The sequence below is a fragment of the Phacochoerus africanus genome, chromosome 8, assembly GCF_016906955.1.
Source record: "Phacochoerus africanus isolate WHEZ1 chromosome 8, ROS_Pafr_v1, whole genome shotgun sequence".
Classification (NCBI taxonomy): Eukaryota; Metazoa; Chordata; class Mammalia; order Artiodactyla; family Suidae; genus Phacochoerus; species Phacochoerus africanus.
In genome coordinates, this window is record NC_062551.1 from 53205631 (window position 1) to 53229271 (window position 23641).

At 56.9% G+C, this 23641-nt stretch overlaps 2 protein-coding genes across 2 annotated transcripts in view; both read right to left on the reverse strand.

Annotated features, from left to right (window-relative positions):
* SLC8A2 (solute carrier family 8 member A2) overlaps window positions 1-13026 on the reverse strand; it is a 34280-nt gene extending 21254 nt beyond the window's left edge. The window contains exons 1-3 of the mRNA XM_047792306.1: window positions 12724-13026; window positions 7251-7943; window positions 959-1623 (exon numbers count right to left, since the gene is read on the reverse strand). Of these exons, the coding sequence (XP_047648262.1) occupies window positions 959-1623; window positions 7251-7928 (1343 nt within the window). The 5' untranslated portion in view covers window positions 7929-7943; window positions 12724-13026. The remainder of the gene's footprint in view (window positions 1-958; window positions 1624-7250; window positions 7944-12723) is intronic.
* Window positions 13027-15067: 2041 nt separating this feature from the next.
* Window positions 15068-22295, reverse strand: KPTN (kaptin, actin binding protein). The gene is made up of 12 exons (XM_047791903.1): window positions 21975-22295; window positions 21505-21587; window positions 21315-21399; window positions 21174-21228; window positions 20342-20417; window positions 20147-20220; window positions 19631-19740; window positions 19470-19547; window positions 18713-18788; window positions 17825-17960; window positions 17561-17743; window positions 15068-15489 (listed from the first exon to the last, which is right to left on the reverse strand). The coding sequence occupies exons 1-12, from the start codon at window positions 22195-22197 to the stop codon at window positions 15361-15363; spliced, it is 1308 nt and encodes a 435-aa protein (XP_047647859.1). The 5' UTR covers window positions 22198-22295; the 3' UTR covers window positions 15068-15360.
* Between the last annotated feature and the right edge of the window lie 1346 nt (window positions 22296-23641).

Consider the following 23641-nt stretch of genomic DNA (forward strand, 5'->3'; position numbering starts at 1 on the left):
GTATGTATGTGTGTGTATATATATATATATATATATATATATATATATATATATGAGTCACTTTGCTGTACACCTGAAACTAACACAACATGTAAATCAACTATATTCCTTTTTTTTGCGGCGGGGGGGGGACACACGTGTGGCATATGGAGGTTCCCAGGCTAGGGGTTGAATCAGAGCTACAGCTGCCAGCCTACACCACAGCCACAGCAACACCAGATCTGAGCCCTGTCTGAAGTACACCACAGCTCAGAGCAACGGCGGACCCTTAACCCACTGAGCGAGGCCAGGGACTGAACCTGGGTCCTCATGGATGCCAGTCGGGTTGGTTAATCCCTGAGCCATGAGAGGAACTCCTATGTTTAGTTTTTATGTTTAATAATTTATAGTCTCATTGCAGCCTGAGGGTAGGGACTTAGCTGTGTTTCCCCCTTTCACCGCTGGCATATAGTAGGTATATGATAAACACTGTTACTTTAATGACGGTGTCTGTGTGGGACCTGTTCTACCAGGTGAGCGAGGCCAGGGATTGAACCCACATCCTCATGGATACTAGTAGGATTTGTTTCTACTGTGCCACCATGGGAACTCCCCAGCTGCCTATAGGAACTCCAGCAGTGAGGGCCAAAAGCCCAGAACAGTGTCTGATACAAAATAGAGGCTGGAAAGTTGATGAATGGAGTTTCCTGCTGGCCTAGCCATTAAAGATCCCACCTTCTACAGCTCTGGTGACTGCCGTCGGTGGGTTCCATCCCTGGAACTTGCCACAGGTGTGGCCCTCTGAATAACTGCTCCACTACTGCACACCTGCCCATAGCCATGTACGGGTGGGCACCCGAGGTCGCCAGGACACCTCTGAGCCTGGAGGCTGCTCAGTGGCAGAACCTATGACCAGAGAACAGCCAGCCCTTGCTGCTCACCCACCCAAGGCTGGTTGGGGAGCCCCGCGGGGACCCACCTGTACTCGTAGTCGGAGCCAGCCTTGGCGGAGCCGTCCTCGGTGCGGTAGTCCACGTAGAAGGTGCTGTTGCCCTCGCCGCCCTGGCAGGTGACCGACAGCAGCACGGAGCCACAGTTCTCCAGGCAGTGGTAGAGGCAGGGCTCAAAGAAGATGCGGCTGGAGCCGTCGTCCTCGTCCTCGCCCGGGCCCTCGGCCGGGGAGGCCCTGCGCGAGGCGTCCACGGCGTGTCGCCGCAGAACGTTGCCCGCGCCGGTCATCAGCCGCGTGGCCTGGATGCGGTAGAACGCGCGGCTCTTCTGCTGGTGCAGCAATGCATAGTAGTTGGCGATGCCCACCAGCTGCTCCAGGTCCTTGTCTGGGTGCTTCTGCTTGAGGTCCTTGAGGATCTGGATGACTTCGCGACGGCTGGCGTCCAGCTCCCGGGCCTCGGCGGGGCCCGGGCCCAGGCCTCCCACCTCGCCGGGCACCTCGGCGCCCACGAACGTGCCGTCCAGCTCGATGCTCTTGGGGGGGTCGCCCTCGGCGCCGATGATGATGCCGCTGCGCGGGTCGGTGCGGTAGCGCTTGTACACGTACTTGTAGAAGAGGAGCCGCTTGTCCGCCATCCAGGCGAACACCACGCACACCGGGAAGAAGACGAGGGTCAGCAGCGCCTCCCACACCTGCGGGCGGCCGCGCGGGTCAGGGCCGCCGCGCCGGGAGGGGGCGCGCTCGCCCACCGGCTCCCGGCGCCGGGCCCCTGCCACCACCGGTCGCTCCCCGCGGCCCTCTCCGGCATCTCTCCCCATTGGGCTTTCTGTCTCTGTCTCTCCCCTCGTCCCTTATTCCCCCCGCCCCATCTCTTTCTGTCCCTCTCCGGCTCAGTGTCTGCTCCTCCCTGTCTATCCCCATCTTTCTGTTTGTCTAGGCCGTTGTCTCCTCTCCCTGCTGCCTCTGTCTCATTCTCTGTCAGCTGGTGTTTTATCTTTCTTTCTCTGACTCTTCCTTTCTTGTTTCCCCTGTGGCTTTGTCTCCTTGTCTTTTATATCTTTTATAGGTACCCATCTCTATCCCTTAGGAGATTCTTTGCAGGCCCCACCCCCCTCCTGTCTCCCTCCAGGCCTGGGCATTCACCCATCACCCATCCACCTTTTTGTCACACTGAGAACTACACCCAGCTGCCCAAGTGCCAGGAACCCAGCCTTCCTCCCCCCACCTCCTCAGCCACCACCAAGTCAGAGACACGCCCCCCCACCCTGCCCTCCCACCCTGTCCAGGGGCAGAGCTGGTGTCTCTTCTTGCCTCTCGCTCCATCATTTCTTTCCCCCTGCCCCCATGTCCCCTCTGCCCCATGTCCCCTCCACCCCTCCTCACAGGGGTGCATCCATTTCCCCAAACCTCTCCCATCGTCCAGGGTCTGCTCTCGGCTCACCTTCCCAAACTCCCCAATCCCGCCTCCCCTGCCCCAGGGACTATAGCCCTTGCCAGGTTCTCCATCCTTAGGAATTGTTTGGCCCTTAGGGACAGGATCCTGACTCTAAAAGTGGCATGAGTTTGGCTCGCTGTCTGACAGCCTCATAAGACGAGTTCCCACGTGTACATGCTACCTCCCCAGAGAGAAAAGGCGAGGCTGAGTTTAGATCCTGGTTTTAGAAGAGGAATGTCTGGCCAGGTCTCTTGTCTGTCAAAGGGGGACACCCCCAAGACTGAATGAGCTTGGGACCACTTGCAGGTAGCCTTGTTGGTTACTGACAGCTGGAAAATAGGCAACATGTGAAATTAACAGGCAACGTGAAATTAACAGGCAACATGTGAAATTAACATTACCCTTCCTATTAGTACCTTTATTAGGATTACTAGACTATTCTCTTGGGCTCACCGGGGTCTGGTACTCAGTCTGCCTGTGCTCTGGCACAGGCCCCGGGCGCATACAGGAAACCTCCACCACACTTGACAGTTCCCCTTGAAATATTCATGTCAAGACGCCTATGTTACCTTCCTCCTTGAAGATAAGGAAGAAAAGATGAAAGAGTATTTACAATCAGGGGGCCCCAGGGGTATCTTTAAAAAGAGCCTGCTAGGGAAAATATCTTTAAGCTCCAACTGGCACAGCCCCTTGTCGCTGTGTTGACTGATGGTTCAGAGAAAAGGCAAGGCGTGGAAATAGGAAAGCCACCAAAGCCACAGGCAGGCTTGTGAAAAAGAGGCTGAATTTTCCACACAAGCTGTAAAATGAACTCTTGCCTCGCGTTCAGGGAAGCGGTCACTGTATACGTTGCAGGGGATTCTGTCTTCATCAGAAGGCAGATCTCAAACACCTGAGCTCTGCTTGGAGCCCTACAGGTAAACACAAGATGCTTTTAGGCGTCGCCTCTTCCTCCTGGGGTGCCCCCTGTAAGTGGGCTCATGGACCTGCCCACCCTGGGAGGGCAGTGAACACCTCCAGGTCTCAGTGGACAGAAAATCCCCAACAGGAGGGTATCACAGATCTATGGCTGTTTATGGGCTGCCATCGAAATGGGAGAAGGGGATACCATTCCAGCCCGGTGACCTCGATCGACTCATGGGAAAGTCCCACACAATATAAGATTGTCCCATGGAGTTCCCGTTGTGGCTCAGCAGGTTAGGAACCCAACTAGTATACGGGTTTGATCCCTGGTCTTGCTCAGTGGGTTAAGGGTCTGGCATTGCCATGAGCTGCTGTGTAGGTCGCAGATGAGACTCTCACTCCATGTATGGCTGTGGTGTAGGCTGGCAGCTGCAGCTCTGATTCAGCCCCTAGCCTGGGAACTTCCATATGCCACAGGTGTGGCCCTACAAACGCAAGAAAAAAAATAAAGATTGTCCCACGTCCTGCCGGACTACACAATCTCCCACTGGAGATTCTTTTTTTTTTTTTTTTCTTTTTAGGGCTGCACCCGCAGCATATAGAAGTTCCCAGGCTAGGGGTGGAATCAGAGGTGCAGCGGGCTGCCTACACCACAGCTACAGCAACGCAGGATCCAAGTGGTGTCTGCGACCTACACTATAGCTCATGGCAACACTGGATCCTTAGCCTACTGAGCAAAGCCAGGGATCGAACCTGCGTCCTCATGGATACTAGATGCATTTGTTACCGTTGAGCCACAATACCAACTCCTCCCACTGGAGGTTCTCATCAGCAAATACCCTGCTATATAATTGGAGCATAGACAGCACTCTTTTTTTTTTTCTTTTTCTTTTTAGTTCCACACCTGCAGCATATGGAAGTTCCCAGGCTAGGGGCTGAATCGGAGCTGCAGCTGCTGGCCACAGCCACAGCCATAGCAACCAGGGATCTGAGCCGCATCTGTGACCTATACCACAACTCACGGCAACGCTGGACCGTTAACCTGCTGAGCAAGGCCAGGAATAGAACCCGCATCCTCAGGGATAGATACCAGCCGGATTTGTTTCTGATGCGCCACGATGGGAACGCCTAGACTCCACTCTTTTTTATCTACATGTGAAGTATTTTCCTGTGTGGTTTAATGTATGCTGAATATGCTCAATTTTTTTTTGTCTTTTTGCTATTTCTTGGGCCGCTCACGCGGCATATGGAGGTTCCCAGGCTAGGGGTCCAATCGGAGCCGTAGCCACCAGCCTACACCAGAGCCACAGCAACGCAGGATCCGAGCCGCGTCTGTAACCTACACCACAGCTCACGGCAACGCCGGATCGTTAACCCGCTGAGTAAGGGCAGGGACCGAACCCGCAACCTCATGGTTCCCAGTCGGATTCATCAACAACTGTGCCACGACAGGAACTCCTGAATATGCTCAATTTTAATCTCGTGGCACCTGCTCCTCTGCTGGACTCTGTGTGTGGAATATTTCATTATCTGTAAGTAGGTGCCAGCGTGTGGCTCCTTGAAGGTCATGACTTTGAAGGTATCGGAGCCAAAGCGTTTACAGTGGAAATGCAGACTGTCTGGTCGATTACACTTCCCTTTATACTGGAGTCCAAGCCTTGTACTGACAGTTTGGCAAGTTTGTTAACCAGAAGAGGAAGTCCCATTTCCTCTGTCCCAGGCTGGCTGTTCTAAGCCCCTCCCCGTGTCTCAATTCTGTTAATCCTTATAAAGCCCTCTGAAGGCAGTCCTAGCATGACCCCCTGATTACAGGTGGGGAAACTGAGGCACGCAGCAGGTAAGGAACCGCCCAAGGTGACGCAGCTCAGAAACAATGGAGATGGGCTTTGAACTCCAGCCTCGGTTTCCAGAGTCCACTCGCCAAACTCCGAGGCTTCAAAACCTCCCTCCTCTTAGCTAAAAATTTCCTACCAGCAAAGTAAAGGGGATAAAATGGAATGTGATATAAAAAGGAAGGACTGGGGAGTTCCTGTTGTGACTCAGTGGTCATGAATCCAACTCGTATTCAGTAGGACACAGGTTGGATTCCTGGCCTTGCTCAGTGGGTTAAGGATCCAGTGTTGCCATAAGCTGTGGTGTAGGCTGCAGACGTGGCTTGGATCTGGCGTTGCTGTGGCTCTGGTGTAGGCCGGTGGCTACAGATCCAATTAGACCCCTGGCCTGGGAACTTCTAAAGCACTGCCCTAAAAATACAAAAAAAAAAAAAAAAGAGGATTGGTTATGAAGGGTCAGGAATCAATGGTCTTGGTCCAACCCCTTCCATGGCTCCCATGTGTAAACTGAAGCCCAGAACGTACGGGCTTTGCCTGAGGTCACACAGCACTTCGGAAGAAAACCCAGAGCCCCAGCTGAATGCGTCTAGAAGGAACCAGCATCATCTTTATCTCATGCCGGTTCTTTGGGTTATTTCCAGAACAGGTCTCATAAGTCCCATGTGACTCCTAGAGGGATCCTTCGCAGCCACTTCTCCACTGGAGTGGCGCCACTTCCCACCGTCTCCCCTACAGCTCCGCCAGCTCCTTCTTAGGGGGAATCACCCTCTTTCCTGTTCCATCCCTCGCGTACTTCCCGCCCATGGTATTTAAAATTCTGTTCACAGTTTTGGTGTAAATCCTGGGACCACTTTGAAAACGCAGGTAGGAAAGCATCCTTTTGAATCGTGCCTGAGGACCATGTGGAGCATCATTCTGTACTTTTCACTGAGGCAGCTGGGAAACTCAGCATTACAATCGTGAGTCAATCGCAGAAACTGTCTCTTTCCCTCTCTCATCCCTGTCTTCTGGTGCCACCATCTCCCCCTTTCCTCACTGTGATTTCCAAGCCTGCAGTTCTGCCTTCACATCATCTGCAAAGAAATCCCGATACCTCTAACTTTATAGTGCCTTCCTGGAAAGAACTATCACTGACAGGTTGGACAGATACGCATGAGCAGATTACATGCATGTGTGAAGGATGCGTGTGTATGAACGTGTTAGGCCAGGCCCGTGAATAAATTATGCAAATGCATGGGATCATGGGAAATAAATTAGGCAAATGTTTTAAAGGGAGACTAAGCCGTATGCGGGCTAAGACACTGGATAAGAGAGGCAAATGATTATGTGAGGGGGGGTGTGAGTCATGCAGCTGTGGGTCTAAATTTTGTCTCACTCTTGGAATAAATTATGCAAAGTGGTCTCTGCAGGGGGCTGAGTTCACACCTATGTTGGATTGGATGTGACTACGAATTACAGTGAAGTGGCATAAATTATCCTAACATCAGAAATCAATTATAAATAGTGAATGAATTATGCAAACCGTGACTGCGTATCTGGTGAACACAGAGAGAGAGTCCACAGATGTGAGCAGGTACTTAAGCGAAGTCCACGGGTAAAGTATGCAAATTGCACCAAGTTACCCAAATCAATCAGCACCGTCAGAAAACACAAGGCTGGATTAGGCAACTGTAACATGAATTATGCAAATATGGATGTCATTGCAAAAGTGGGAATAAATTATGCAAAAGGAAGGGAGTGGAGGAAAACATGTAAACATACCTGGCAAACACCTGGCTAGAGCATAGCATGCACTCGCAAAGCCTCTGTCAACACACACGGCACCCTTGTGAGAGTAAGGGGTGCTGCTTCTGGATGAGCATGCTGTAAGACAGCAGCCCACTCTGGGAAGACCAGCCCTTTCCAGGGCCCACAGCGCCAGCCACACCTGGCTGGGGAGCACCCACTGAATTCCAGCCCCACCTTATCCCCTCCAGGCTGATGCCTTTGTGCAGTGGGCGACCTGCACAGCCACACCCAGCGGCCCTGCCACCGATGTGAGCATGCAGTTCCACAAACACAGGAATTGACGCTCGGAGCCCCGGGAGCCACCCCTCTGGGTTTCGCTGACACACCTGCGCCAAGGCAACGGCCAGGGGTCCTGGCTTACCTGGACCACGCCGGGGGAAAAGACGGCAAGGATGAGATAAAGCCAGACGTAGGCGAAGATGCTCCAAGAGGCCGTGACGAAGAAGACTCGCAGGTGCTTGATCTTGCGGCTCTCGCCGGCCGGGATGACGTAGATGCACACGGCGATGACCACAAACATGTTGAAGGCGGCACTGCCCACGATGGTGCCCGGGCCCAGCTCGCCCGCCTGGAAGTTGTGGCCGCAGACCTCGATGACAGACAGCAGGATCTCAGGGGCCGAGGAGCCCAGGGCCATGAGCGTGAGGTTGGACACGGTCTCGTTCCAGATGCGGACGGTGCCCACGCTGGTTTCGCCATTGGCCTTGGTGATGGTGATCTCCTTCTCCTTGGACGTGATGACCTCGATGGACGCCATGAAGCGGTCGGCGATGATGGACACGCCCAGGAACATGTAGACCATGGCCACGAAGTAGACCACGGCCCGCGCGGCTTTGTCCCCCAGCGACGGGTCGTCGGGCTCCCAAACGGGCAGCAGGACCCCCGGCTGGCAGCGGTTGGAGCCCTGGCAGCCCCCTGTGCTGCTGGCATCGCTGTCATTGGCTGGGGGTGGTGGCAGGGAGGGGGTCGGGGTGGCCGCCCCTGAGCACGGGGGAGTCCCCAGGAGGAGTGCAAACCCAACCAAGGCCAGGAGAGCCATGGAGGGGACAGGGTCCTGTGGGGGAGGAGGAGGGAGTCTGAGGGAGGGGAGCACACAGCCCCCCAGCCCACCCCCATTGCTCCGGAATCGAGGCTTTTTTTTTTTGCCTTTTCCAGGGCCGCACTCGCGGCATATGGAGGTTCCCAGGCTAGGGGTCCAGTTGGAGCTACAGCTGCCGGCCTACACCACAGCCACAGCAATGCGGGATCCATGCTGCGTCTGTGGCCTACACCACAGCTCATGGCAACACCAGATCCTTAGCCCACTGAGCAAGGCCAGGGATCGAACCCGCAACCTCACGGTTCCTAGTCGGATTTGCTAACCACTGTGCCACGGGAACTCCCGGAGTCAAGGCTTTTTGAAGGTGGGGGATGAGGGAGAAGCTGAGGACTCACAGAGGAAGGAAGGGGACTGGGGGAGAAAAAGAGAAACAGAGATTCAAAGACAGAGGAACATGTAACAATGTAAGTCAACTATACTCCAATAAAATTAAAAAAGAAAAAGACACAGGGACACAGAGACACAGAGAGAGCCATGCAGAGACCAAGAGGGAAAGACACTGAAAGATAAAGACACCACGTGCTGCCGATGGGCGTCTAACCACTTTAGGAAACTACAGGTGAACATCATGCATCCTAGGACTCAGCAATTCTGCTCCCAGGTAGGTACCCAAGAGAAGTATCGTGTGTTTGCCAAAAGGCGCATACATAAAATATTCACAGCAGCTTCACTTATAATCGTTCCCATCTTTAAAGCAACCCAGATGCCTAGGAGCAAGAACATGATGTACAGGGTGGAATATTATACAGCTCTGAAAAGGCGTGGGTAACTGATACACCCGACAACACAGATGAATCTCACAGATGTACCATGGCAGAGTGAAGCCAGGCACAAAAGAACTCACACTGAATACGGTGGTGGGTGAGGCAAGGGGATGAGGGACCCTAAACTCGTTTGGTGATTCCTATGGTTTCCTACTTGGTGCTCAGAGGGCTCCTGCTTGGGATTTGGATTGTGGTGGGTGCTGGGGTGTTTGTTTGTCTGTCTCAGGTGGGGCTGGGGAGGGGCTGCTGGAGGGCCTCTCACTTCCCTAAGGTGGTGGCAGGTGTCTCTTGCCAGTATCCCTGGGTTTCTGGCAGGTGCATGGCTCCTTGGAAACTATGACGTATCAGGCCGCGGATTGAGCTTTTTGCCCCATGGGTGGGGGTGGGGGTCAGGACTTCTCTTCCTGCCTCTGGCCTTGGGGTGAGTGGCTCCTTCTGCATTTAGGTTTTCTTAAAAAATGCAGATCCATTTACATCCCTCCCCTCTGCTCAGAGCCTTCCATGGCTCGGGTCTCACTCAGAACTCCAAAATCCCCTCCCTGGATCATAAGGCTGGCCCCCCTACTCCCTCCCTGGCCTCCTCTCTCTCCCTCTCCCCCTCCCTCATTTGGCCCCAGCCGCACGACCTCCTCTTTGTTCCTCACACGCCAGCCCCTGTGCCTTAGAACCTGTGCACCTGTCGTGCCGCTTCCCGGGACTCTCTTTCCCGCACATCCCTTCCCTCTGCTCAGCTCTCCACTCCGTGTCCCTTTCGCTGCCCACTCTATTCCAGAGGACACCATCCCACTCTGGGGCGCCCACAGCTATTTCGCAGATGTGAGAACCAGGCCTCAGATAGGCAAGATATCTTGCCTAACACCCCCAGCACCCAGTCTTCAGCTCCCAGTTTCTCTAAGAGTGGTCTGACTGCCAGCTCCCCTGACCCATCCTTTTGTTGCCATGGCAACCCAGTAGCCTATCAATACCGGGACCAAGAGAGGAAGGGAGGAACCTCAGGGCCTCCACTGCCTGCCCCCTGCCCCCTCGCCTGGCTGCCAGCCTTAGTTCTCTCAGGAATTTCCATTTCTATCTGAAAAGTTCTTCTCAGAGAGTTCTCTGGTAAAGGAGCTGGCATTGTCCCTGCTGTAGCCCAGGTCACCGCTGTGGTGTAGGTTCCACCCCTGGCCTGGGCATTTCTGCAGGCCGCAGGCATGGCCAAAAAAAAGTTCTTCTCAGAGTCTAACCCACAGCCTGCCCCCAACACATACCCATGTACTCACGAATTGGGAGCTGGCTCCTCCGGGGGAGGGAGGCAGAATGTTGGCAGAACTTCTCTGAGAAGGAGAGGGTGTGAGTGAGTGTGAGTGTGTGTGTGTGTGTGTGTGTGTGTGTGTGTGTGTGTGTGTGTGTAGGCAGGGGGGAGAGGGGTGATTCTTAAAGGACCACCACACAATTAGCCCCCTTGGCAAGGCCCCTAATGATACATCTAATTAGCAGCCCCCTAATTAGCAACGACTTAGGCATAATTACAAACCCACCAGGATCCAAAGCAAAGACTCATGCTCTCTCCTCCTTCCCTCCCGCCCCCCACAGCTTTCAGGAGAAATCAGGGCCACCTGGGAGCCCAGAATTCCTCTACAGCAGCCATCCCACCTCCCTCGGGAGGGCCGTGACCCGGGAAGTTCTGCCTCAAGTCTAACCACCTGTCCCTCCCACCTGGGTCCTCGAGGGAGACCAGGGTCCGCCCGTGGGTGCCCGAGGCCCACCCTCCTGGCCGTGGCGCCGGGCAGAGCAGCTGCTTCAGTGCCTTTTCCTGCAGAACCTGGTTTCCTCTCCCTGAAGCTTAGGGAAGGAGCGGGTCAGGGAGAGAAAGCACTAGATAAATATTTGTGAAATGAACCATCAAGAGGTCTGAGCCCTGTCACAGGGGGACAGCTGTCTTCCCTCTGCTGGAGGCCCCTGCCGCTGTGTCTCTGGCTCTACCAGCAGCCCTGAAACCTAAGCTGGGTTTAGAATCCAGGGGCAAAAGGATCAGGTTAAGGCCGGGGTGGGACTCTGGAGGGCAGATGGCGGGCACCATCTCCTGGGAGCATCCCTGCCTGCCCTCATGGGCCACTGGCCAGCTGGGTCAGTGGGAGTGCCCCAGTTCTGCCTCACACACCTCCTGGGGCCTCAGAGACCGCATCTGCAGAGTGGGCCTGCAAGCTGGGGGGGCGGGGGCACTGACAGGCCCCGTGGGACCCCCTCCTTCAGTCCCTCCCTCTTATGCGGCTGGCGGTGGTTCCTGACTGTGCTCATGGCGGAGGCGTGGGGGGCGGGGGTGCCAGCTGCCTGCCCCTGGGATTGCGGGGGTTGGGGGGCACGGCCTTCTAAACATGCACACTTACTGCCCAGGCTCTCCCACCTGCACAGGATGTCCCAGCCTGGAGACTGTACACACACACACACACTACGTTGGTGTTCAGGCTCTCATACACTGACGCATAAACTGAGGTCTGGAGCCAGAAAGAGCCTGGCCAGCTTCAAGTCAGGGGCAGAGCAGAGCTGGAACCTCAAGGGGTGGGACTCTTACCCTGTTTTTAAAAACCCACCTGGAGCCCCACGTAGGCATGTGGGCACCTTGCCCCGTCACAGCGTGGGCTATAGGCTCAGCTCCACACTGCTCATCTCGCCTGCTTTCTCTGGGGCCCCTTCTCAATGAGAAGGAAGAGGAAGTATTGGCCAGGGATTTCCAGACTCTGAAGGGCCCCCCTGGAGTCCCCAAGAGGCGGTGGGCAAGCTCTTGGGCTCCATCCCCACAGGGAGGCCAGTCTGAGGCTGGCGCGCTGTGAGAGGGATGGAGGGGAAATGGCACCTCTGGCCTGGACTGGCCTGGAGCTGTGCCTGGGACAGGAAAGGTGCTCAGGAACTGTCAAAAGAAAGAACAAGACAAGAATTGGACCAACAGCCAAAGAGGGATGGAAGTTAGACCGCAGGAAGGATTGGCCAAGTTGATGTGAAGACGAACGCGGAGGTTAGATGAAGACAGGGCTGGTTCGCTGTCCACAGCTAACGGAGCAGGTTAGACTGCAGGCAGGACTGGCCACAGGCTCCCAGAAACAAGGCAGGGGAGCGCAGAGGAGCTCAGTCCTCGGGGGAGGATGGGCAGATGCCAGCCCGGAGGATGGGTGGGTGCGGCTGAGGAGGGGAGAGGAGTTCGGGGGACTCCGTGCTTTCTGGGGGAGCCCACTCTGCGGGGAGGGAGGGGATCTTCTTCCTCCAAGTCTCCCCCTTGCCAGGGGTGGAGACAAAGGTGTGTAGGAGGAGTGTTAACTGGCTCCCGGGGAGAGAGAGAAAACAGAGGCCAGGTGCCTGGAGACGGAGATGGAGATGAGAGAGGCAGGGAAGAGAGGAAGCCACACTCACTGATGGAGAGAGACAGAGGCACAGAGGAAGCTGAGACGGTAGAGAGAGAGAGAGACAGCGAGAAACACACAGAGATGGTGAAAGAGGAAGGCAGAAGAAGCCGAGGACTTAGAGACAGAAAAGCCAGAACAGACCCAGGCGCAGCGAGAGACCGAGAGGGAGACAGAGTGAGAGACCGAGGGAGGCAGGGAAACAGATTCGGAGGCAGCCAGACTCGCAGGACAGAGACCCCTGAGAGACGTGGAGACACAGAAAGATGAGACCCAGACACAGGAAGGCGGGGGCGGGGGCCGCGAAGGTGGGGGAGCTGCCCCAGACAGGGTGGGGTGTTCTCATCCCCAGTGCCCAGGAGGCACCCCCTCCCCAGCCCGCCAGGCTCGCTGAAACGCGAGAGGGGCTGAGGATGTTGGCTGCTGCTGGTGCCCCGCCTCCACGTTAGGGCCCTGGTACCCTCGCCCGGGATATGCCCCCTACCCTGTAACCAAGCTCAGGAAGCAGCGGCTCCTGGCTCCTCCAACACCCCCCTCCACCCGCCTGGGGTAACACCATCCTTTCCCCAAGCACCCCCGCAACTGGGGGTCTCTTACCTGCAGCTACAGCCCCGAGTCGGTTCCCCAAGCACTGGGCTGGCAGTGGTGGGCGACTCCGCCCGGCAGAGAGAGGGAGAAAGAGAGAGAGAGACAGATGAGCTGGAGACTGAGAGGGAGCGCTAGGGAGGAGGGGAGGGAGAGGGGATAGAGGGAGGAGAGGGGAGGAGGAGGGGGGAGGGACACGGGGGAGGGGGAGTCGGCTGGAGAGGGAGGAGGAGGGAGGGGGAGAGCGCTGCGAGGGAGGAGGAGGAGCGGGAGAGCGCGAGGAGGAGGAGGAGGCGGAGGCGGAGGCGGAGGCGGGGAGGAGGGAGGCCAGCAAGCGAGGCAGGGGAGGGGCCTGGGGAGAGGAGGGGCGGGGGGCGGGGTGGGGGTGGGGATGAGGCCGCCCAAGCCTCCCGCCCACGCCCCAGGTTCAGCACCACAGACCCGGGGACAGCGACAAAGCTTGCGCTTGTGCGTGGGCGGGGGGGGGGGCGGGGTGAGGGTCATTCAGAAGCATCCTCCACACTGCCTCCCCCCTCCACCACACACACGGAGTCTCTGATCCATACAAGGGCCAAAGAGGCAAAACAGCTACAAATAGTTACAAGCTCCCAGAACCGGGGGGAGGGCGAGAATGTTTTTAGCAAGAGTCAGATCCAGATTTCACAGGCTGTGCTGGCAGACAGAACCTCCCCAAGCCAGCCAGAAACAACCACAAGGCACCCATTAATAATAATAACAACAGTTGCCATTCATAGGCCTTTACCAGCCCTTCCCATGCGCCAGGCATGTGCCAGGCCTTGTTATAACATTTTAAATAAGTGCTTGACACATGTTGCCACAACCGACCCTCCTAAAAACCCTTAGAGGGAGATGCTAGTATGCCCATTTTACAGATGAAGAAACTGAGCCCCAGAGTGGGCAAGCATGGTTTCAGGTTCTACTCTTAAATGCTACACTGCACACGGTCTGAGACGGAGGGGCTGGCAAGAAGTCAGAAGGTGAACTACAAAGGACTGGGCAGGCACTGGGAACACAAACTCCTGAGCCCTCAAGTGGAAATACACACACACACAGGCACACACTTCCCAGATCCACATCATTATCAACTAGGTGCCCCAAACCCCAGGACGGGAGGTGGCAGAGCACTCTGCCTCCGCAGACGGGGAGCAGGGCCCATCCCCACCGCCAGTCCCGGCTGGACGCCCCTGGGCCGCTGCCAGGAGAGGAGCGCATGGGTCCAGTGCCAGCTCCCTGCTGTTTCCCACGCCGGGGCTTGGCTCTGGGGAGGCCAGATGAAGACAGCGTGGCCACGAACTGGTGGGGTCCTGCCTCCTAACAACCTGCTGTAGCTTGGTCTTCATTGTCGGCGCAGATGGTCAGACTGAGGGGTGGATTTCAGCATCCGGTCACCCCCAGAACGACCGTGGCAGCTGCCCCTCTCCCCCAGGAAGCAGGGGTCCTACCCGACCCTGTCCCTCAGTCGGCCCCGCTCAGAGACGACTCCCCAGCCCTCCTGAGCTGATTCTATTCCTGGTAGGACGTCTTCTGTCATCCCCACCCTCCACTGGTCCCTGAGATCAAGGCTTCGAGTCCTCCTTCCGGTGCCACAGGAGGGGCGATTCCTACAGTCGTGGGCCAGGGACATCAGCCTTCTTCCCGGCTCCCCAGTCCCCCAGTCCCCCGGGCTTTTCGATGTCCTTGCTGGCACAGTCCATCCTGGTCCCATCCACCGGCTGGTCTCAGGACTCCCCAGCTGGGACTGAAATTCCATCACTTTCTGCTGGGCGCTAACCTTGGCAAAGCTCTAATCTTTGCGAGGGTCTGACTTCGGCATTACTCATCGGGGGCCTCGCCTCTGCTACAACCTGACCATGGGTCCCCCATGGCGGTGCCTCCCGCCACATCCCCTCTGATGAGGCTCAGTTTCCTTATCTGCCCACTGAGCCCAGATCCAGAGCTTTCCACTGGGGTCTAACCTCAGGTCACCTGCGGAGGTCTAACCTGACAGACTCTTCCCTCATATTCTTTTTGGCACATGAAAGTTCCCAGGCCAGGGATCAAACCCATGCCACAGCAGTGACCATGCTGATCCTTAACCCACTGAGCCACCAGGAAACTCCACCTTTCCCTTGGAGTCTAGTCTCTTCCATGGAGGTTTAACTTCAGCCTGACCGTGGGGCCGAGCTTCCTTTCTTTGCCTCGAAATCCACACCACGATCCCACTTCAGTCCTGCCCCTGGGTCCTCTCTCCCCAAAGCCCCCACCCCACCCCCTAGGCGAGTCCAGCTCCCGATACTGAGCTTGGCGCACAGAAGACTCTCATTGAACGCTCATCAAATACAAGAATGAAGACAAGTTCAAGTCTGGCTTCTCTGGACAGAGAAATACTTGTCTGCTGACCAATTCTCTCTGCGGGGGGTGGGGGTTGGGTAAGATCATCTCATTTTCAAATGGGGGACACTGAGGCACAGAGAGGGGAGTGGGGTCAAAGGGCACGTGGGGGGGTGGAGCCAGAGCAGGACTCACAGATGCACCGCCCTGGAGGGTCTGGGAAGACGCGCGCCCCCGTCAGGATGCTTCCCTCGCCATGAAGGGCTGGAGGTGAGGCCTTGCGGGGGGAGGGGGGGGAGGATGTGCAGTGAGTGGCGCTCAGGAGGCAGGGGTCTCGGCAGGCCCAGCACCCACCCTGTCCCCTGGCCTCGGTGGCTGACGTCGCCTCTGCTCCACCTGATGCCGAAGCCGGGTCAGGACCAGTTCTGAGGCCTGGATCAGGCTGTGCTGTGGGGAATGAGAGAGGGAGGAAGGCAGGCTGAGACAGAGCTGGAGGTTAGACCTCCTCGGGCTGCCCTCGGGAGGTCAGAGAGAGGCCCAGCAGGTGTGGGCTGGGGACGGGGCTCACACTGGGGATGGGTGAGGTCAGATCCAGCGGGACGAGCTTCAGTGAATTTCCAGTGAGAGGGACAAAGCCTAGCCCAGACGTGTGGGTCCGAGATTAGAACCGGGTAGAGGGAACGGGGACAGATCAAAACGTGAACGAGACCTCATATTATGTGGGAGTGGATTTTTTTGTTTTTTTTTTTTAGGGCCCTACCTGTGGCATATGGACGTTTCCAGGCTAGGGGTCAAATCGGAGCTGCAGCTACCAGCCTACGCCACAGCCACAGCACCTCGGGATCCAAGCTGCATCTGTGACCTACACCACAGCTCACAGCAATGCCGGATCCTTAACCCACTGAGCGGGGCCAGGGATCGAACCTATGTTCTCATGAACACTGGTGGTTTTGTTACTGCTGATCCACAATGGGAACCTCAGGAGCGAAGTCTGACCACCGGAGAGGCTGAGGTGAGACCACAGCAGGGAGGACAGAGGTGAAAGACCCTGGCAAAAGAGGTTAGGCCGGCAGGAGAGATGAGGAGCAAACCAAGGTGGAAAAGAGAGGACTAGACAGGAGTTCCCACTGAGACATAGTGGGTTAAGACTCTGACTACAGCAGCTCGGGTCACTGTGCAGGTATGGGTTCGATCCCTGGCCTGGTGCAGTGGGTCAAGGATCTGGTGTTGCTGCAGCTGCTGTGTAGGTTGCAGCTGTGGCTCAGATTTAATCTCTGGGCCGGGAACTTCCATATGCCGTTAAAGAAAAAAGAGCGTGTGTGTGCACGAGAGACGGAGCCGGGGCGGAGGGGAGAAGGAGAGAGAGGGAGAAAGGGTCTGGACTTAGACCCTGACAGAAGGGACAGAGAGGAGGTCACAGTGAAATGGCCTGACATGGATCACAATGAGGGAGGCTGGGATGATGAGACCACAGCAGAGGGGAAGCCTCTTCTCCACGGTGGACCATGGCCCCCTCCTCGCTCCGTCCCACGCACTTTGGTTCAACCTCACCGCCTCTCACCGAGGTCCGACCTCTCAGAGGTTCAACCTGGACCATCCCACGGATGAGCGGGAGGAAAAGCCCCAGCAGGGATGCAGAGGAGGCACCAAGGTTAGACTCCTGTAGCGAGAACGCAGCTTGGACCACTCAGGAGTGGATCCAGAGTCAGACCCGAGGGAGGGGGAATGCAGACACGAGGTCAGGAAACAGGTACACCATAGCTGAAGGTGGGGTGGGCCAGAGGGAAAAGGTCAGAGGTCAGGCTATGCCAGCTGGAGGTTAAGTAGCAATGTAGGGTTCCAGGTCGGTTCCTGAAACACTGCAGTGGTTGGACCTTAGGCCATGAGGTTGCTGTGGGAGGGTGAGAGGTCGAAGTGCAGGAGAGGCTGGACATGAGAGCATGGGTCAAGGGCGCGACCACAGTAGAAAGTGCAGAGGTTAGAGCACAGTGGAAGGGTTTGAGGTCAGACTGTCAAGAAAGCTGGCGACTGGCTGGAGGGCAGCCCACGGGCAGAGCGAGGCTGGTCACACGCGTAGGAGGGAGGGGGGCTGCGGTCGGAGGACCACGTTACATGGCAGCGGAAGGGTGGAGTCAGACCACAGGGCAGACCGGGCGAGGCCACGGGGACGGTGCAGAGCCCGACAAAGCAGGAGGAATGAAGGACAGATGTCCAGGAGGTTGAGGGAGGCCAGGAGGTGACAGATGCGGCTGCTGAGTCCCCTTCATCAGGCTGGTGCCCCTACCCCCACTGTGACAGTCCCCCCAGCCCCAGCCCCTTCTCCTTGCGTGAGAGGAGCCACCTTCCTCCCCAACTGGAGAAACAGCCACTCCCTCCCCTGGGCGGGCGAGGGGGCCCTGCAGCCACCAACCCCCTTGCCCCAAGGTGGGCTCAGGCTGAACTCGAGGGATGCAGCTGAGGCCTGCCTGCCTGGACACAGGGTTGGTGAGGACCCGCCCACCCGTGGGGACCCCGCTACCTGCAGGATGTGCACGCCCTTCAGGGAGACCACGGCCAGCTCACGCAGTCCGTCCCCAGTCAGGTCCACATGCGCCATGGCCAGCAGGGGGCTGGAGAAGCTCCGCTGCCAGAGCAGGCGGAAGCCGCCCCTGGCCCCAGGGAGCCCGTGCTCCGGGCCGCAGTACTTGTAACACAGCAGCTCCTGCAGGGGTGGGGACCCAGGTCACACAGGCTGGGGCTGGGGGCGGGCGGGGGGCGGGCAGCCCCACCTCTCGGGGCCCACCTGTCCGTAGGTGGCCACCAGGACTTCCGGCCGCCCATCCAAATCGATGTCGGTGACCAGGCCGCAGAGGACGCTGTCAAACTGGTCGCTGCCAGGAAGCAGGAGCTGGTCCTCAAGGCCCCGGCTCAGCAGGTCCCTGAGGGTTGAAGCAGGGCGGGGAGACGGCGGTCAGGTCGCAGCGACCGCCACCCTTGGTGGTGCATCCTCACAGGGCTCCCTGTCTCAGGTCTGCACACGCCATTCCTCCTGGGGCCTGGACAACCTCGCCTCCAAGCTGGACATCCTCATACCCACCAAGGGAGGCTCAAGGCGCCTCTGATCTGGACACCCACCCTGTCCCCTGGAGGCAGGGCCATCTCACGCCCAAGTGGAAACCCATGCTGTTCCTTCCAGTGACCCCCCAGTCTCCAGTCTCAACCCCCACGTGGCCCCCTGTAGCCTGAGGGCTGGGGCCGGGTCCGGACACCTTCACTGCCCACCGGGTGTGCACAGCTGGCTTGCATTGGCTCAAGGGAGCCGACTGGGAAATTTCCAGAAATTTTGCAAGTGGGCAGGCATCACGTGGGTGGCGTCATGTCAGCGGAGTACTGACCCAGGGAAATCGCAGATGCTACACCCCAGGGCTTTCTCGCACACGGAGCCGGTGGTTAAACACATGCCAACATGCCCTGTCCACCTACCCCAGGGGGAGGGGCCATCTCAGTTCCCGCCCCAAGGCCTCGGCACATCCCAACAATTTCTAGACCTAAGCGCTTGTGCTCCCCTCCCTGGAACACAGACCCCTTTGCCTGCCCAGCCCTGAACCACTGCACCCTAAGGTTTACTTTGTGCAGAGAAGGACGAGGTGAGGCCACGTGCAGAGGCACCCACATGCCCTGGGCCCCTCACCGGTATACCACCGCCGGCTCCAGCATGCTGGCCACCAGCACGCTGTACTCCTCCTGCTCCGGTCTGTCCTCGGCCCCTGGAGCAGGAAGATGAATGGCGGGGAGGCAGGTGTGAGGGGACAGGTTCCAGGCTGCTCCTCCCACCCCCCTCAAACCTGAGAGGAAGGCAGGTTAGACCCCAGAAGACAGACGTGAGGTTGGGCTACAGTGGGAGGAGTGGGCGCTGGATCACGACGGACTGATTGAGCTCAGACCCCAGGAGGAGGAACGGGGGTGTTCATTTCCAAGCTCAGAGTAGAAGAGGCAAAGGCTAAAGGACGGCGCCCAAGTCCAAGGTTAGACCAGACTGGGAGCCTCAGGGGATAAACCACAGGGGGCGGACCGAGGGAGGCGCCAGAGGGGGACAGACCACAAGAAGAGGAACAGGTCAAGTGGGGGACAGAAATGAGTCCACGAGAAAAGCCTGGGTTGGATGGTGGCAAGAGTCACATTGTAGAGGCCAGAGCAGGGGGCTGGAGGGAAGGCACAGTGTGAGGATCAAGGTCAGACCACCAGGGAAAGGGGGAAGTTCAACGCCAAGGTCAGAGCTAAGGTCAGTGGCTGCGAGGGAAATTCAGGAGCCTCAAGGGCAAGTAGGGTGCACTGTGGCTCCAGGGCTAGGGTGGGGCACCCGGGAGGGAGGGACGCTTCGGCAGAGGGGTACAGATGCAGTGGGGGGAGTCGAACCCACAGCCATGCCGCTACCGCCTGGAGCTCACCCACAGGCGCTGAGAGGCTGAACACGATCACGCGGGAGATGGGGCCGTCCTGCAGGATGGTCCACGTCTGCAGCACCTCTGCGTGGACGGGGAGGACTCAGGCCCCGCCTCCAGCCCTGAGACACCCCCCTTCCAGCCCCAGCCCCTGCCCCAGACCGCACCTCGACTCTGCCGGTCCACGTGGGCGACACGGACGTAGCCGCTCTGACAGCCGAGTGCTGAGAGTCGCCGGGACGTGCCGGGCAGGTTGTGCACGTCAAGCCAGAGGACGCTGGGGATGGGCGGGTGGACAGAGGGGCCGCAGCGCCATCACCAGGCCCCGCCCCCACCTTTGCCTCCCTCAGAGCATCCACCTGGCCCTGGGCCCCCACTGGGCCTGAATTCCTTTTCTTTTTTCTTTTTAGGGCTGGACGTTCCCAGGCTACAGCACAGCCACAGCCACACCAGATCCAAGCCGTGTCTGTGACCCACACCATAGCTCACGGCAATGCCGGATCCTTAACCCACTGAGTGAGGCCAGGGATTGAACCCACGTCCTCATGGATCCTAGTCAGGTTCTTAAGCCACAACAGGAACTCCTGGGCCTGATTTCTTTAGGGGCGGTTCCCACTGCCTGACTGCTCTGGGGCCGGCCGCCTGTCTCGGTCCCCGCTGGCCTCTGTCAGGGGCTCTCTTACCTACTGGTCAGGTTCATGAGCTCTGGGAAGAGGTTTTCCACAGGCTGTTCTTCAAACTGGTGCAGCCCCTCGTTCTGGGGGAACCAAGACCCGCCACCGGCTCGGAGTCAGCGTCTAGGCTCACATGCCCCCGACCCGTGGCAGCCCATGGTGGTCCCAGCAGGGCTCTGCCTACCAGGCCTCCCCCTGCCTCACCTCTTTGTAGAGATGAATGGCCAGGTCATTCCCACTCAGGAGAAACACGGTCTCCAGCTGACCCCCGATCTGGACCCTGAAAGCAGGAAAGTCTAGAAACCTGTCATGGAACTTGAGCGTGGTAGAGTGTGTGTATGTGTGTTTTCTTTTTAGTGCCCCACCTGCAGAATATGGAAGTTCCCAGACTAGGGGCAGAATTGGAGCTGCAGCCGCTGGCCTATGCCACAGCCACAGCCATGTGAGATCTGAGCTGCATCTGTGACCTACACAGCAGTTCATGGCAACGCTGGATCCTTAACCCACTGAACAAGGCCAGGGATGGAATCTGCGTCCTCATGGATAGTAATCAGATTCACTTCTGCTGAGCCACAACGGGAACTCCTAGAATTCTTAAACTCTGGGATTCCAGAACATCAGTATACTAGATGGTCTGTGTTCTATCTCCTTGAAATATGGTCATGTTAGGACTTTAATATCACAGAATCTCAGAATCATCAAACCGTAGAACTTTCAGACCCTGAAATCTCAGCGCTAATAACGCTAGAAAAAACAGCATTTTGGGGTCTCAGAATGCTCGTATCTAGCACATTAGAACTTGAGACTTCTATGTATCTGGAACATATCAACCAACTCTCAGATTATCTAGTTGAGGGACAACAAAATGGTAGCCCATCAACCAAATCTAGTCCATGGCTACCTTATAAAGAAAAAAAAGTAGTCTGATTGTTTATAGGCAGGGGTGTGGTCTCCAGTGTGCTGCAGCTTCTGCTCTCCCAATGCGCGCGCGCGCACACACACACACCCTACTGTATCACACCTGCAGCTTACTTACTCTGCATGGCACAGCTGGAAAGGAGTGAACTGGAGCTCCAGGTTCAGGCAGCTCTCTGCAGGGGGAGCATAGGAAGATGGGCACACAGAGACCTGAGAGCCGCCACTGCCTCATCCCTCCTTCCACCCCGGGGCCACTTACGGGCGATGGAGTCAAGGTTGTACTCAGAACCAGGCTCATAGTCACAGTAAATGTTCAGAAAAGGGCTGCCCTTGTCCCCGGAATCCTGGGGGAGGAAAGTGGCCTCAGGGGAGAGCAGGGGCAGCAAGAGGGATCTGGGTCAGACTCAGTAAGGAGGAAAAAACAGGGAGAGGGAGGGGGCTCTGGGTACCTTGATGAACGTGATCCCCACAACCAGGCCTCGCTTTGGGGGCGATTTGTTGAAGGTGTCGATGGAGACAATCTCTGCATCCACTGAGAGAGGACAGTTCAAAGCTGGTGTTTCAGTCAGACTCCTAACCCCAATCTTCTCAATGATGGTGACCTCTGACCTCTAGGACTCAGTAATCTTCTCACTACCGCAAATTATCATGACCTCTGGGTCCCAGTGAGTCCTGATCATCCTCACCATGGCAGGGAGGGATCCTGGTTTCCGCGTCTGGGGAATCCTCAACCCAAACCACTTCAGGCACCTATTATCCCTGTCCTCTGACCCCAATGCCTGCAGATTATCAGCCCTGACCCCCTTCAGTCACCATCACCCTGGTCTCATTTTCCCGTCATGGTGATCCAGCTCAGACAGAGCCTCAGAAGCCTTCACAACACAACATTCCAGGCCCCCAGCCCCATGGCGCCACGCACCGGGAATGTAATTGAACTGCAGCTCCTTGGCCACGGGCCGGATTTTCTGTCGGAGGTCTTGGTAGCGGAAGCCCAGCACCTTGCCTTTAAGGGTGGCGGCCAGCAGCTCCCCGCGCCCGCCCGCGCCGCCCGCCAGCCCGTATACATTGCTCTGCGACGAGAAGCGCGTGAAGCTGTCCTCGCGCAACGGACAAGGCCCCGCGGCCACAGCCACCTCCCCCATCACGCCCCTCAGCCGCGCATTCCGGTAGCCTTCGCCGTGGTCCGCTCTACCCCATGGATCGCCAGGCGCCCGCCGGTCGCGCAGACTGATGACGTAGAGAAGCTGTCGTCTCTGCCCTTTGCCAAGGTGGCCGCCAGCCGCGCCGCCTGGGCTTCCCACCAGATTTTGCGCCAACGTGCCTGCGCCCTCTTCCCTGTGCCTTTTTCAGGGCCAGGCGACTGATGATGGCCTGCAGATGCGGGCTGAGGTGGTGACCCTTGCTGTGGTCTTGCGGAAGGCAGAATAAGAACTGGGAGTTCCCAGTGGTGGCTCAGTGGTACGAACCTGACAAGGAGCCATGAGGATGAGGATCCTGGCCTTGCTCAGTGGGTTAAGGATCCAGCGTTGCTGTGAGCTGTGCTGTAGGTCGCAGACGCGGCTCGGATCCCACGGTGCGGTGGCTGTAGGCCAGCAGCCATAGCTTTTATTCGACCCCTAGCCTGGAAACATCCATATGCTGCAGGTGTGGCCCTAAAAAGAACCATAAAACTCAATATAGCCCTTAGGTGCTATTAGCAGTTTTACACGTTTTCCATCGACGGGTTTACTTAAAACTCACAAGCAGGCTGAGGTAGGTACTCCATGTTTTATAGATAAAGAAATCGAGGCATAGGAGTTCCTGTCGTGGCTCAATGGTTAACGAATCCGACTAGGAACCATGAGGTTGCAGGTTCGATCCCTGGCCTCGCTCAGCAGGTTAAGGATCCGGCACTGCCGTGAGCTGCGGTTTAAGTCGCAGACGCGGCTCGGATCCCGCATTGCTGTGGCTCTGGCGTAGGCCGGTGGCTACAGCTCCGATTCGACTCCTAGCCTGGGAACCTCCATATGCTGTGGGAGCAGCCCTGGAAAAGGCAGAAAGACCAATAAAAAAAAAAAAAATCGAGGCATAGACAGGTAAAGTAATTCATCTAAGATCACAGTCAGTATGAAGCTGTTCAGTATTAGAACACAGCGAGAGAGCTCCATGGCTTATTTTAATCACATCACCTTTAAAAAGGTGAAATGCATTCTTCTTACCCCAAGGGAAAAAGATCTAGCTGTCCTGGCACATCACCACCACCTTCTTCACCGAAAGCCTACTTTATGCAGTCACGTTGCCTCATTAGCTCATTGAATGCTCACAAGTACCCTGATCTGTTACCCCACATTTCTTCAGCATTTACTGAGCAGTCACTTTGTACCAAGACATCCTTTGCAAATTCATCTCAATAAACTTGCAACAACACTGGAAAGAGGTTGACTATTCCAACTTATAGAGAATGAAGTAGAGGCTGGGGGAGATTACGTCCCTTGACTGATATGATAGGAAGTGGTGGATGGAAACAGGATGGAAACCAAGGTCTTTCTGACTCTGAGTCTTCTGAGATACCTGTATATGCCTTTTTTGTCCCTAAAAGGGCACCAG